This window comes from Ambystoma mexicanum, chromosome 11, assembly GCF_040938575.1.
Source record: "Ambystoma mexicanum isolate Mex_15411 chromosome 11, UKY_AmexF1_1, whole genome shotgun sequence".
Classification (NCBI taxonomy): domain Eukaryota; kingdom Metazoa; phylum Chordata; class Amphibia; order Caudata; family Ambystomatidae; genus Ambystoma; species Ambystoma mexicanum.
The window spans coordinates 798,665,055-798,680,650 of NC_090934.1; the positions used below are offsets into that span (position 1 = coordinate 798,665,055).

Sequence of the window (15,596 nt, forward strand, 5' to 3'; positions counted from 1 at the left end):
TGAGAGAAAGCCGCTGCCATGAAGGCCCAAAGGGAAACGACCAGGAGTCTAGACATTCTTTTGGCCAACTTTAGTGGTTTGTACTAGTGGCAGGGCCAGATAGAGTTAGGTTCAGGACTGAACATTTACTTTGGACTTGCTGATGACAAACACGCATTTTTAGTTAGTTTGGTAAGGCAGGGAAACCACTCTAGCAATAGGGAGGGATAGGCTTTAAGAAAAGAAAAAAAAAATTCTTTAGAAGAAAATCAACATGTCCAGAGTGTGACAAGCTCTTCCGACTCACCACACCTCTGAAGAAAAAAGGCCAATAAAGAGATAAACATCTCTCTGAATGCACCTGGGTACAACCGCCAAAACCTGGCCAGGACCAGTTTTGCTGTAATAAACATTTTGCGGTTTTAAAGCCTCCCAACTTATTAAAGAACCTGGAAAGAAGGCCCACAACAACCCTGGATTCCACAAATGTCGCACAGGGGTCCCGCACACAGCAGGATAGACTAACAGGAACAACAACAAAAGGCACAACACCGGGGGAGAGAACAAAACTTTTCCAACAGTCTTTAAATACCACTTACATGAAGTCTCAAGGAAACCAGGCCCAGGAGCAGCAGGGCCACATGGACTACAAAGGAGTCCTCAGAAAGGGGCAAGACTTCCTGGGTTAGACAGGACATCGATTTGGCCCCAAGAGTCAGCTAACCATAATATCCAATTGGAGACCAGGGCAGGGATTAGAAAGTGATAACATGGCTATAAAAGCCAGGTAAAGTCAATAGAGGATGAGAGGTATTCGGGTGAGGCGAAGAACAGAGGAGGTGGACCTATAGATGAACGAGGAGGGTGTACCACGTGAAAGAGGTGGCAAAGTATATGGAGTATTGAGAGCGATTGAAGGGAAGGCGTTGGGTCTGAGAAGGCGGTACCAACTCGGTTGTGTGTTTGAGAGAGACTGAATTGGAAGCGGAGAGTAGAATGAGGGGAGTTGAGAGTAGAACAAGTGTACGAGAGTGCGAGAGGCAGGGGGAAAAGGACATTTGGCAGGGGAGAAGACCAGAAAGGAGTACGTGTGTGGGAACAGGTGCTTGGGTAGGGAGAGAGGTAAAACCAGGGGGCAGTGGGTGAAGAGCTAGAGAGAGTAGAAGGCCAGAAAGTGGCATCTAGCGAGAGGGGCGAGATCAGTTGGAGGCCGGACATAGGAGACTCAAGAGTGGGCAGTAAGACAAGGGGCAAGTGTGGTGAGAGGGAGATAAAGGGGAGGCAAGGGGAAATGCTGTCCTGCATGTAGTGTGTGCAGTGCCTGGGGTGCATTCCTTTGTTTGCGTCTGGGTTTTTCCCAGCCCCACCCTGCTTACCTCCCCTGATTGGTGCATCCACCTGGTCATAACTGACCTTCCCAAGGAAACCCTCTGCCCTCGCAGCCCCTGCGGCTAATGATGGCTCCCACAGAGGCTGCTCCAGATTGTATCGGTAGGTGTCAGCAGGGGAAGCCAGTGTAGCCAAAAGTCAACCAGCAGCAACTTCCAAAATAAGTGTGGCATGGGTGGGGAGTAGAGCAATCACATCGAACATCGAAACCCCTACTGTTCTGGAATATAGCAATAATACGCAAACCGGCGGGCTGGATGGGTGTTGAGATGGATTTCTAAAATCTGGTCTGATGGACTTATTTTAGGAGGCCACCCTAGTTATAAGTGAACTCTGGGAGTTTAGCCAAACCCAATCAAGCGTGGAGAGTGGTCAAGGCTAAATCTCAGGAGAAGAGAGCTGGGTCAAGGGTCCACAAGGAGTCCACACAGTGAAATACACAAGGATTCTACTTAAGACAGGCAAGTACAAAAATACTATATTATAGGCCCAAAAACAGTATAGAAATGTATCAAGCAGGTAATCTCGCACAACACTCTAAATATAAAACATATAAACAGTCACAATTGGTCAATACAATGAATACAATTTCAACAATACAAAGAGAAGGGAAGCAATTAAGCAATTGTATAACCAATCCACAGGAATAGAAGCACTAACTTTAGATGGATCCAATCCTAAACTGAATGCTGCCTAGTGCCCAAAAAGTTCACAATGTACCTTAGGAAGATGGGAAACAGTTAGGGAATGTTCCTGTGGGTTTGTGTCTTTCAAAAGGGATTTACAGTTAGGTAAAATACTTTTCCTAGTTTCTAGAGCACTTTTCAAGGAATGGAATATAAATCAAAGTTCTGCACAAACTTTACAATGGAGGAGATAGGGGCGCACCAGTAAGCATTGTGACTATTCCCCCCCCCCCCCCTTACTGTGATTTTCTCAAAGGACTTGGCAGGTCGAATGGTGGGGTAGGTCGCTGAAGGCAGATTTTCCTGCCATTGGATCCAGTAGAAGATGCCCAGGAGATGCGGGTGCAAGCAAGGTTCCGGGGTCGGGTCCAGGAATTGAGTGCAACTCTTTCTGAAGAAGAAACGCAGCAGGCACTGGTGCATGGCTCTTCAGGACACTACCGCACGGGGGATGGCCAGTTCCAGCGACGGTCACCGCACACGGGTGACACCAGGCATCTCAGTAGTCACGAACAAATGGCGTCGTCCAGAACAGAACCCTGTAATGAGAGGACGCTGAAACTTTGCACAAAGTCGACTTGCAGGACTAACTGGAGACCACCGAAGTACCATGCCAAAACACGGAATGGCGACACTTCTGGCACAGTAGCACAAAATGGAGCTGGTCAGTCCACCAGGTGGTCCAGGGACACTTCGGAGGCTCACGGATCATGAGAAGGTGTTCAGACTGGTTGGTCCCACCAGTCCAAAGGGTCAAAGCACCAGCAAAGTTCTTCTGAGATCAGTTAGTGCAGCAGGGTTTCACCAGGACAGCAGCAAGAATGGTTTCCAGGATTCATACTCGGGTCTTCTGTCGTCTGCACAGCTACACAGGATACTTGACTCCTCTTTGGATCGGATGGAATGGCTGCAGGACTCCCCTTCTTAACCTAAATTCAGGTAAGTGATCAAACTCAACCCTCCAAAAGCAAGGCTCTGCACCAGTCATGCACACCAGTAGTGGTCCAATCAGGGACCACTGTGGGGCCGACTCATGCATGCACACTAGAAACACTACCACCAGTATGTGGATTGGGACCAGACAGTCCCAGCCCACTTCCTGAGCCCATACACATATGGTATGCATTAGCCTGCAAAAACAGCAGCTTTCCAGGATAAATGCAGGACCATAAAAGGGAATTCCTGACACAAGAAGGCCAAAGAACAAAATGGCCAAAGAACAAGTAAAAAGTCTTTACCCATAAGCGGTAAATGTGAATTAGCCAACTATAAATATAGCAAAAAAGGTACAACATCTAACTGCTGCCACCAGCTTTTCTTTAGGCACATTTAAAAGTAACCAAAAATCCTGTTAGTGCGAGTCTAGGGTGATATAAATGTATCCCCATCGCACTGCATCGAAAGACGCTTTGTGCTACATGAAAAAGTTACCCAAAAAGGAAAGCCTAGTTTCCCAGTACTGACAGTCTGAAGGACAAGTCGGTTTCCTCATAAAAAATGTGCAAAAAGGCCAGTGAAGTGAAAGTCAGGACAAGGTGTAAAACAAAAGTAACACGTTTGTGGGTCCATAGAATAAGGATGGAAAGTTGCCTAAAAGAAATCTTTCCCAACAATCGGGAGGAAACAGCCAGGACCCAAGTTTTTTTGCTCAGGCCTTCACCACCACCCCCCCCCCCTCCATCCAGCCACCCGGTGAGAGTATTACTGCAATTTGCACCCCAGGATTTTAATCCAGGGTGCTGAAAGCAATCTCTTTGAATAAAGTGTCACGGAATTGGGGCATTCAGTTCATTCAAACAAATACTAAATACTCCACTTAAGGTGGTTGCCATGTAAATGGAGGGCAGGGCTCCATGCAGAGCCCCTCTTCCATTACCATGGTGGCCCAGGATGGGGGAGCAGTGGTGGCACCACTGCTGCCAGAGGATCCAGGTAAGTGAGGTGGCATGGAGAAGGGAGTGGTGAAGGAAGCAGAGGTGGGGGAAGATGGAGGGCCAGCGCTTCCAACTCCCAGCTTGCCTGGAACGCGGGCTTGGAACGTGGGATTGAGCCCTCTCCGGGTGCTCATCAGTTATTAAAGTTTGGTTGTGACATCACAATGCCCGATTCTTGAGTCAGAGCAGATTTCCAACTGCAACTGAAATACATAATTAAAGCTTTGACAAGATTTCTTAATTCCCTTCTTGTAAAATAGCTTTGTGACACTTTACAACCATTTATCTATGTAAAGCTGTTTATGGTAGGATCTTTATTTTGTGCACTGCTCAAGTTTAACATATGAGAGTAAGAATCTACATGTTATTACTTATTTTAAAGCACAATACGGAAACGGGTTTTCAGCGCATTTTATTAAAATGCTTGAAAGAATTTTCTGTAACGCATTAGCAGCAGCGTGATTCTACATTTGATTAAAAGCATTAGCAACTGGAAGATCTCTTACAATACATTAAGCAAAACACCAGGAATTAAAAAGAGGACAGTGTATGGCCATGTATTAAAAGGAATATTATATACCCTACCACATGGAAAAAGGATATTGAACTCACGTCGGAGTTCAATGACATTATAAAAGGAACAGAGCCATGGCGTCCGTTTCTCTGTTTAGTCACAGAACTCCTCTGTTACTTAAAACAACCTTTGGATGTGCAGCACGGGGTACTTTATTCCATATATTATATACTGTGTGTAGAAACTGGATATTTAGGATAGGCTTCTTAGATCAAATAGAAATTTAATTCTTTGCCACAAAACTCCACACTTTCAAGACTGAAAGGCGGACTCAATCTTACTTGCAGGACTTGTGTGGAACATGCTGCAGGTGGGATTGCAAAAAGAAAATTCTGATTGTGTTCAGGAATACATTTAAAACATTTCCCTCCACACTGCCCTATGGGAAATGGAGGAAAACAGTTTTCTTTCTCTTTTTAATCTTAATTGGAGTTTTTCATTATTATTTTTACCCATCAATTAATATTACTTAATACACTGCCATACAACCTTGTAGATAAAAAAAAAATATATATAAATACACAAATCAAACATTCCAGTACCAACCAAAAGTCTTAATGTACTCACCTGGTCCGCATGTATGAGCATCATGAAAGCATTTCTCTTGCAGCTGGCATCTTTTTCATTTACCAAGAAATCGTGGATCAGTTCAGGAGCATCCGGGATGAGGTTTTCAAAATTTCTGAGAATAGAAGTTTGATTCCAATATTTAAAAAAATGAATTATAGCAGTTACACGTTTAAGAAAGAAAAAAATAACACATACATTGGCAAAGTCACTAGCGTTGACTTGTGTAGGCATGTAATAGATATTTTCCATGCACTGTCGTGATGGCGCCACATGGCTACAAGATGAAAACAATTGTAAATCCACCCCCATTCCCCCAATGTGAACTGTGTACCCACTCCGCCCCTCCTCACACTAGCTCCAGAAGCTGAAATGAGACTGTCACGACCTTAGTTGTTTGTTTAAGTTTTGTTATTGGTTACAAGTTTTTCTCCTTTTTTCCCTATATCTTTCTCATTTCCGCAATTTCACTGTCAAATGCTATACATTTTTATGATTATACTGATTGTAAATTGTTTTTTTTTTCTTTGAAATTTTATAAAAGCAGGCAGTGTGAGGTGACTGTTTTGCTTGATAGAAGTAGCTCAAACAGATGCCAGGAGGAAATGTTTTCGCTGGGTGGCTGTATCCCCTTTCACACTACAACTTTAAAAATTCTGTTACATGGACAAGCTTACCTTCGATGGCTGATGGCAGCGATATCTTGTATTCACTTGGTGCACCTTTACCACAGGCTGTATTCACAGCTGCAGTAAAGGCACCTAGGGGTGCTCATTTTACCAAAATGGCCCAGTCTTCTTTTTTCGACATTTTAGTGTTTGTCCTTTGTTATTCCTTCCTCCGACATCCAGGGCGGGAAATTCCTTTGTGTGATTTTTATCTTTGGAGGGAGTCCCCTGGACTCCCCCGCCCAGGCTCCAGTCTGTCTGTGAGGGCAGGAAGTGAGAGACGTGTCCAAACCTCCAGAGCCCTTTGTCTTCCGCCTTGTCTGAATGGGGACAAATCCCAGTGAGGGGCTGGCTCTCCCGATTAGACAACCAGACTGCCCCTTCTTGTAAAAGGCAGGGAGAGAATGCAGAGGTTGTGCTGTAGTTTCTGTTAAATACTGCAAACCTGGAAGCTGAAGAGTAGTCGACCACTGGAACAGAATCCGAAGAGGATGTCAAAGGAAAAGCGTCAGATGATTTCCAGCGACCGGAGAGCCTGTGTAACCTGCGACTGCTGTAGCCCTTCCTTCCAATCGACCTGGGGACTCCAAAAACGACCACCCTGACCCAGAGCCTGGTGAACCCCACTAGACTCAAGAAGACATGCAGTTTGAGCCATCCCATGCGCTGCTGCGACCTTGCGTTGCTGCAATACCCCAATATCCTGGGAACTCGAGCGACTGTGCGGTGCACGGTCTTCTGAATTCCGAATCTCGCTGAAACTTCGTGGCCATCGTGGTGGATCTCCAGAGACACAGTCTGAAAAGTCCCCTCAACAGAGTGCTGGACCTTTGTAACGACGAGAATTAAACTACGGTTTTCTGTCTTCTGTGCTCCTTGAAAAGGTGCCAAATCCACAGAACCGCATTCAGCCTTGAGGAAAACCTTGCCTAGAGCCTTCTCCATCGATCCCTGCTGCAAAGTCCCTTCCAAGGTCCTGTTCTCAGTCACCACAACAAGGAATACACTGACCAGGCTTTTGGCTGCAGATCCAGAAGTAGTCCTGCTGCGAAACCTTCTTCAATGCTGAGGTACTGTGTTGGCTTGGGTATATACATACCTTAAGTCTCTTGGGATTTCTGTGTAGCTGTGGGGCGTTTTCTGTAATTGGGGCGTTGCTCGTCCACTGCACCCCGTAACACTGCTAGAATCCTGCTGAGGTGTCTTCTGTGACGCCCCTGGACCCTCTTCTAAATCTAAAGTAAAACACTCACCTGTTTGCCCAGTCTTCCTAAGGAACTCTGGCTTTTGCTACTTAAGAACCTATCCTGACACTGCCTGTTGGACACTATATCCTAGTGACACCCCTTCTGCCACTGAGAACACTCATGCGCCAAGAATAAGGGAATGACTTTTAAGGGATTGGGCCTTTTGCCTAGAAAAGAAAATAAGTGTTTCAAAGTTACTTACTTGTAAAATAGTTGGTTGATAATTGTAACTCTAAGAGTGAACAGTTACAGAAGTTCTTACTTACCTTGGATGTTTGATCCACTATTCTTAAAAGTATGGTTAAGATGTTCTTTCCTTAGAAACTGTTTCACCATTCTGTAGATGTGAAGGTATATTACTCTCCTGTGATTAGGTTATGCCTCTTCCCAAAAGTAATGTGTTGGTTTCACAAGATTATTCCTGCAGGATAATTGTATGAGTGTCCTCCAACTGTTGGTATCACCAGATTAGTCGTGTTAGGATAATTCTATGAGTGTCCCCAAACTGGGTCTTGCTTCCACTGATTTGCTGTCAGCCTGTCCAAAATACATCTGTATTAGGTTGTTGCCTACCTAGAATAACGGAGTCATTCAGTAAAGTGTAACCTTGAGTTTTGCTTCCCCTGTGCTATTGTAGACAGACTCACAGTCTCTCTTTGGTTCTAACTATCCCTCATAAGTCATACATAAAGGTACTTGTGTAGCTGGGAAAGATTGAACCTGGATTTCATTGTCAGGTTAAAAAAGTATATGGGTTTTACTTACCATGAGTTAGCTGTGTGCCATCCCAGAGTTACTGCTTATCTCCATCTGTGGCATCGACATTAGCTCCATCACACCCAACCCATGGTCAGACCATTCCCTCATTCACTTCCTCATCCACACCACCACTAACACAGCAAAAAATCCCAGTCCTACGCCTCCAGTCATGGCTAGAAGCGCCAAGAATCTTACAAAAGAAAGGATCGCGCACTATCTAGACACCCTTGCTACCAACCCCTCTGCCACCGTAGACCCAGCCGCACTGGCGGACATCTATAAATCCACCATTAATTCTGCCATAGACATCATCGCCCCCCTCCAAAAGAAAACTATCTAAAAATACCAAACACTCTCCTGGTTCTCGGCAGAACTAAAAGAACTACGAACCAAAAAGCGCAAAGCTTTGAAATTATGGCAAAGCTCTCCCAGCGCGTCCTCCTTATCCTCAAATAAATCATTGGCTACCCAATACAAAAAAGCCATGATATCAGCTAAATCCACATAATATAATGACAGAATCTCCAATGTCAGCTCAGAATCCAAAGAGCTCTTTGCCATTTTCAAGCAATTATCCACACCGGCCACTAAGTCTCAAGAGGTTGTCAAGGATCAAGCATGGTGCAACACCATACAATCTGCCCTCATTACCAAAATTGAGCTCCATAAAAATTAAAATAAATTAAAATTTTTTAAAAAAAACAAATTAAAAAAAATATCACAGCCCACCACAAAAAAAAATAAAAAAATAAAAATAAATCGCATTCAGCACATCACATCTGCATCTCATACTGAAACAGTGACTGAGAACAAAATGAAAACCCCCATTACATCATTTAAATTCAGAGAAGTTTCTGTAACAGAGGTAATCGATATGGTTAACAAAATCAAACCCTCCAATTGCAAAGGAGACGCCTACCCCGCTAAACTAGTTAGACTGCGTAGAACCACTTGCACCGTTTCTCAAAACCTTCATTAATGCATCATTCAACTCCAACTCAGTCCCAGACAGCCTAAAAGAAGCTTGGGTGCGCCCGCTCCACAAAAAAAAAAACCTACTTTAGATCCTGAAAACGCCAACAATTATAGACCCATCACGACCGTTCCCTTCTTGCTCAAGATACTTGACAAGGTGGTCTACACCCAAATCTAGCAATACTTGGAAGAAAAGCGTATTATAGGAAAAAGACAATCGGGCTTTCGCCCTGGACAAAGGACTGAAACAGCCCTACTAGATCTAAAGATTCAACTCAATGATATTATGGACAAAGGCAAGCCAGCACTCCTGCTCTTGCTAGACCTATCCGCTGCCTTTGATCTGGTCAACCACGACATTCTAGGCATGCAACTTAAAAACGAAGCTCACTTCTCCCCGGAAGCCATCTCCTGGGTCACCTCCTTCCTTGAGAGTCGACTCATGAAAGTCTTCTCAGACTCAGCAAGCGCCACCCCCACCACTATCCACTGCGGAGTCCCACAAGGCTCCTGCACTGCCCCCACCCGATACAACATTTTCACTCTCCCACTATTCAATGATCTGGACCGTCGACACATAGCCTACAATAACTATGCTGACAATACGCAAGTCCTACTACCCCTCTCTGGCATCTATGAACAAGATGCCGCGGCACTAACTAAGATCTACACAGCCATCCAAACCTGGATGGCAGCCAACGGCCTCTGCCTTAATGGGGAAAAAACTGAGATCCTCCTAGTCGGCACCAAAGAAAGACTAAACAAACTCCTGCCACAATACAAATCATTTAATATTGATAACTCCACCATCACAGTCTCCTCTGCAGTAAAAACCCTTGGAGTATACCTTTACTCCACACTATCCATGACATGGCAAGTTAATGCTATAGCCCCCTCCGCTGCGCTTACCACTAAGGTAATCAATGCAGTGAAACTTTTCCTCTCCACATAAAACCCCTTGTCAATAGCCAGAGCCACTGTAGGCACCAAATTGGACTATTGCAATGCCCTCTTCTTGGGCATATCTACAAAAAACCTAAAAAAAAAATTCAAGTCACTCAGAATAATGCAGCAGCCCAGAGTATCCCGAAAAGGGAACATCTCCCAAGCCAGAAAAGAGGCCCATTGGTTACCAATAAAAAAACGTATCCTTTTCATGGCCATGGCCATCACCCACAGATGCGTCTCTTCTGATGCTCTGCCCTAACTCTCTGAAAGAATCACCCACAATACATCCACCAGACCCACCAGGTCGCACCTGACCAACCAGACCTATGTACCCACTTTCAAAAGAACCAAAGCCGGAGGATCCAGCTTCCAACACCTAGCTCCCAAAAAATGGAACACACTCCCCACTGCACCAAGGAACGAGAAATCATACCATACAATACGCAAACTACTCAAAACCACTCTTCAACTAACCCCTTCCACCCACCTCCCTTACTACTTAGTGCTACAACTGTATTTATGTAGGAGCTGACCTCACAAAAGCGCTTTACCTAATCTAATACCTTGCAAGTAACCCTGTCGTCGATCTACCTTCTGTAACCATTGCAACATGTATTCTATGTACCAAGTAAGCCTACTTTCAGTGCCACGATGCCCCTGGGCAGATGTGCGCTATACAAATTCAAATAAAGAAAGACTGAGATGGTTGATTCCCAACAGCAGTATAAACCTTCTTAGGTTGATCGATGGGCATAGATTTAAAAACTTTTGTGCCCGTTTGAACGTATAGATTATATGTTGAATGAATGTATAGCTTTTTAAGTTCTCAGGATGAACAAAATTACTGTACCAATCCCATAAGTCCAAGCGCTTGCCAAGGGAGTATTTCAGGTACTCTTGGTCTTCTCCCCATTTTGGCGTCCAGCCTATTTCTTAAGAGTGAATCCATATTGGCCATTAATATAGGTTGCTTTTTGCCCCGAATATCCTCCCCCATACAAGCAAGTGGGGAATTAGAAGGATTATTAAGAATTTGAATATATAAGTCTACCTTTTTTTCATGACCAATGATCTAAGTGACAGTATTCTCAACTCTAGCCTTGAAATGGCCATAGGGATGCATTGAGGTAACCCCAATAACTTCCTCCAAAATGTACTCTCTATGATCTGAAGCCACTTAAGATCCATGTTGGCCAGTGCCTCAAGTCCATATATTATCATTGGGACCAAGCACTGAAGATCAAATTGGCGTAATACAATTTATTTTGAGATCTCTCTGCTCGCTCGTCACTTTATCCTCGCCATCCTCCTCTTTTCAGCCCCCTCCCAATCCAAGCCTAGCCTCTCTTGCATGCCCAATCCACCTTAGGATTGGTCTTTGTGTAGTGCACACGTGACAGGAAACTACAGCAACACCACCAGAGTCTTTTTACCTGCTCTGTGCATATCCCCTGTCCATTCAATCGCATTTGACCAAATGCGCACCAGCTCTCGATACGCGCTTGGATTTGTAAGTGTTTATTTATTTTGAGATATCCGTGCTCTCTCCACTTCAACCTCACCATCCTCCTCTTTTCAGCCCGCTCCCAGTCCAACCCTCGTCCCCTACCCGCCCAATCCACCTTAGGATTGGTCTGTGTGTAGTGCACAAGGGGCCAGGAACACCTCACTTCAGAGGCTCTCCCATGTCAGTCTTGCGCAGGCAGTGGCTGAAGGCAAAGGGCATCTTAATAGGGCAGCTCCCATCCCCAGTTTGCCCTGTTCGCCATTGAGAACGATTAGGAAGAATTCTCATAAATGTGCTAATTCCCTTCACCTTAGAGACCACCAGCAACTTTGCTGGATTTTGAGGATTTGATTTTTTGGATTTGATTTTTTTTACCTGGAGAAAGTGAGACCCTATTTCTCCCACTCTCATGTGTTTTGAAATGTGTTTTACTCTTGTGTTTCTTTTAGTTATGAAGTCTACCAACTCCACAGGCACCATCTTTTCATTTGTTTAACAGCACCCGCAGTGGCACAGGGAAACCTTTTCAGGCTTTCCCAAGGTTTAAATATCTTCTCTGGGATAAACTACTTTTCCCAGAGCAAGTAAAGTGAAATTGACTTTACTAGTCTTACATTTCTAAACCCAGCACAGCCTTTCTTACAATAGAGTGCTGGAGGGCTTACTTAGTATCCCCTGTGTCTAGATACTCATGTAGCAGTCAAATGCTACCCTTTCCTCTCAGAATGGCTGGTGGCAGTGGTTTTACAACAAACTACCATGATTTTAGCTGACCACAAGCACCGGTAGTGTTAAATCGCGGGATTCATGTTTGCAGGACCTCTAAAACATCCTTTAACAACAAGGTAAGTGTTCACTCATCTACTTGCAGAGCTAATGTGTACTGTATAGATCCTACATACATTCTGGTGTGTGTGTGTGTGTGTGTGTGTCTGTACAATTCAGATATTGCCCATTTCGAAGCTGTCAGACAGGCCTGGTATCAAGAGATGGCACAGACAACAGAATGTGAATTCAACAATATGACTTCTTAATTATCAGTATGGGTGTAATGCCTAACTTGCTCTATAGCCATGGGGGAGATTTCCCTACCTAAAGAAACTAATGAAAGTCTATGTCTGTAAATCCAAAAATGTAAAAGCGTGTCTACGTCAAAACCTATGCTTGCCCTCACATACAATACACAAATGTAGTGTAGGGTTATTCTAACTCAAAAGTCTGGAGCAGTCTAGCTCCCATCCCCCAATTCAGGATACAGTTCCAACAATTATAGGCTTCAACTGTTCTTTCAGGCCTTGAGTGCATCTTCCCCCAAAGCACACTTGGTTTCAATATACAAAGTTCAGAAGGAGCTTAGGGATCCCTTCCCCATACTTCAAGCACATTTGCAGCAAAAGTTCAACCAACACTTCTTAGGTTTTCTTCAGCAACTTCAATACACTTGTTGGGGCTCTCTGGTTGTTGGGGCTCTCTGATCTGGGTGCAGTTGTCAGACAGCATGGTCCACCCATTACAGGTCACACAACCAGGGGCCCTGGGCGTTATGTTTTGGCTTGAGACCTTGTCCAAGCATCCTCCTTGGCATTACTTGACACTTTGTACTTTCATTTGTAAAGTTTATATTCAATCTATCTCTTCCTTCACCTGGGTTTACAGTCTTTAGAGTCTATTTTGCTCCCACGTCTCTGCTCCCCTTCTGCTGTTCGCCCAACAGCTTTTAACCACTTTCTCTTCACTCATAGTGCTTTAAATACTTTTTATTCATCCTCAGATATCCAGAGACTTTCGAAACGGTGTCCATTGCCTGCACCTGACCACTCTGATATCACAGCTTCAAGATATTCTCTTGCCAACACGTCTGTCTTTCTACGTTACTCAAAAGGCTTCCAAAACCTTGCAAATCTTCTATACACAATCACTCTGATACACAGTATCTTCTTACTGCCTTGTTAGCATAGCATTCAATTGTTCATACAGTTCAAAAGCACTCAAGTTTATTGCCGGGATGCACCCCCTACGCACCCCTCTGCCACAATGCATCTTCTTTTCCCCTCGCTCACGCACCAAGTTTTTTTACACACAAACTCACTGGTCGCTTTATTTGATGCTGCTGCTCCTCCGCTCTCACTGCTTCTCACAAACTGAGGTCAGGGTCTCACTAACGGCTCCTCTGCCCAGGGGAATGAGCACTTGCAGAACCAGGTAGGATGGACTGACACTGCATACAACTTTGTTAGGGAGAATTCTCATAAATGTGCTAATTCCCTTCACCTTAGAGACCCCCAGTAACTTTGCTGGATTTTGAGGACTTGATGTTTTTACCTGGAAAGAGAGCCTTTTTTCCCCGCTCTTTCATGTAATTTGATGTGTGTTTTACTCTTGTGTTCTTGGATTATGGAGTTTTAGATAACTCCATATGCATCATCATTTCATGTGCGTTACACAGGCTCCCACTGCAAAATTCTAATCTAGGTGTTCCATTGTCTGCATATTTGAACTGTTGCATTTTAGGCTCCCACTGCAAAAATCGAATCTAGGTGTTCCATTGTCTGCATATTTGAACTGCTGTAGCTGCATTTATATTTGCATTTTTGATTTTCATACTTAATGTTGCGCCCTCTACAAACACTGCATCTAAACTACTCCCATATTTGCATTTTGCATTTTGAACTCTGCACTCAGCCATACAGTTTAGACCAGACCTAGTTAACACACCTACACAGAATTGATACAGGCTCCCCGCCTACAGCACCCCAACCAACAATGCACACACCCCTGTGCACCTCGCTCCCCACCTCCTACACAAGTATCACACACATCCTGCTCCTAGTACTAGCAACCTACCAATACTACACCACTCACTACAACACCATGTCACTACCTCTCAACCATGCTAATAAACCTTGGCCAACTGACTGCCTCCTACAACGCCTGACACAAAACACTCTACCTTGCAATACAATCGAGAGGAACGGCAGACTCCGCTCAAGACTTGCACAACTCTGAACCACTAGCTAGAACCCTAGCACCCTCTAACAAACCACCAAACACTGGCCAACTCCGTCCACCACCAACAGCCCCCCCCCTCCCGAGACACAAACTACAGCTAGTCCCACTTCACCAAAGGTAAACATTCTTAGCCTCAAGGGCGCCCTAATAAACTGTAGATCGCTAGTTGCACACGCTACTGAGATAGCAGACATCATCCACTCTTAACAGCTAGACCTCCTAGCAGTCACCGAATCTTGGCTACACGCCGCAGCAGGACCCGCCCTCTCACTGGCCATACCGAACGGATATACCATATTGCGATCAGACAGAACCGGCACTCGGGGTGGAGGCATTGCACTCATAACGAGAAACAATCTACCTTGCAGACTAGTGCCATCCCCGGCCATTAACTCATGCAAGCTCATGACAGCCAAACTAAACATAAATAACACCCAGACTCACAATATACCCGATTTATAGACCTCCAGGCCTCATTGGGACCTTTGAAGAGGACATATCAAATATCATCTCGAATAATCTAATAAAATTCCTCTCAAGTCCTAGTACTAGGCGACTTGAACTTCGGTTATAACGACCCCAAAGAAACACCTGCATCCAATGTGGCTAGTACCGTAGCGGAACAAGGATTTACCCAAAGAGTGCTCACCCCCTCACACAACAAAGGCAGAACCCTGGACTGGGTAGCAGACTACAACTGCAACGCCACAATAACCTCCATATCCCCCAGATCTGGACAGATCACCACCTCCTAACCTTTACCCTAACTACCGCCAAACCAACCCTGGCACCCACACCTCTAGCTCCGTCCATTCCTACCCGGAACAAAAAAAACATCACTTGCGACAAACTGCTACCCCTCATCCTCCCTAAACTCAACAATATACCGGAAAACCTGGACCCCGAAACTATGTTCAAGGAATTTAACCACATCATGACCACATCTCTAGACTCTATTGCACCACTCAAACTTAGACAAAGCAAACCCAAAGCCCATCTCAATACATGGCACACCCCACACCTAAAATCACTGCGCAAACAAAGGCATTATGAGACATCCTGGCGAGCACAACCTTCTGACGAAAACAAAGCCAACCTCAGCTCCATCACACCCCTATACAAAAAAGAAATCATCCTAGCTAAGCGCGAAACTTACGATAGAATTGCCCACGCCGTCCTGTAGTTCTGGTGTATCGGGAGATCGCTGCCAGATGTACCTTGATGGAGGCGCGAGCTAATCCAGCTTTGGCCAGCGACAGTAGGTATGGTAGCACTTGAGGTGCCGTAATCCACAGAGGGTTGATCTTCTGTGCACGGCACCAGACAGAGAACCTCTTCCACTTATGTCCGTAGC

At 44.8% G+C, this 15,596-nt stretch overlaps 1 protein-coding gene across 1 annotated transcript in view; it reads right to left on the reverse strand.

The window, feature by feature from the left end:
- COPB1 (COPI coat complex subunit beta 1) overlaps positions 1-15,596 on the reverse strand; it is an 821,662-nt gene that overhangs the window by 642,860 nt on the left and 163,206 nt on the right. The window contains exon 5 of the mRNA XM_069623734.1: positions 5,130-5,244. Within this exon, the coding sequence (XP_069479835.1) occupies positions 5,130-5,244 (115 nt within the window). The remainder of the gene's footprint in view (positions 1-5,129; positions 5,245-15,596) is intronic.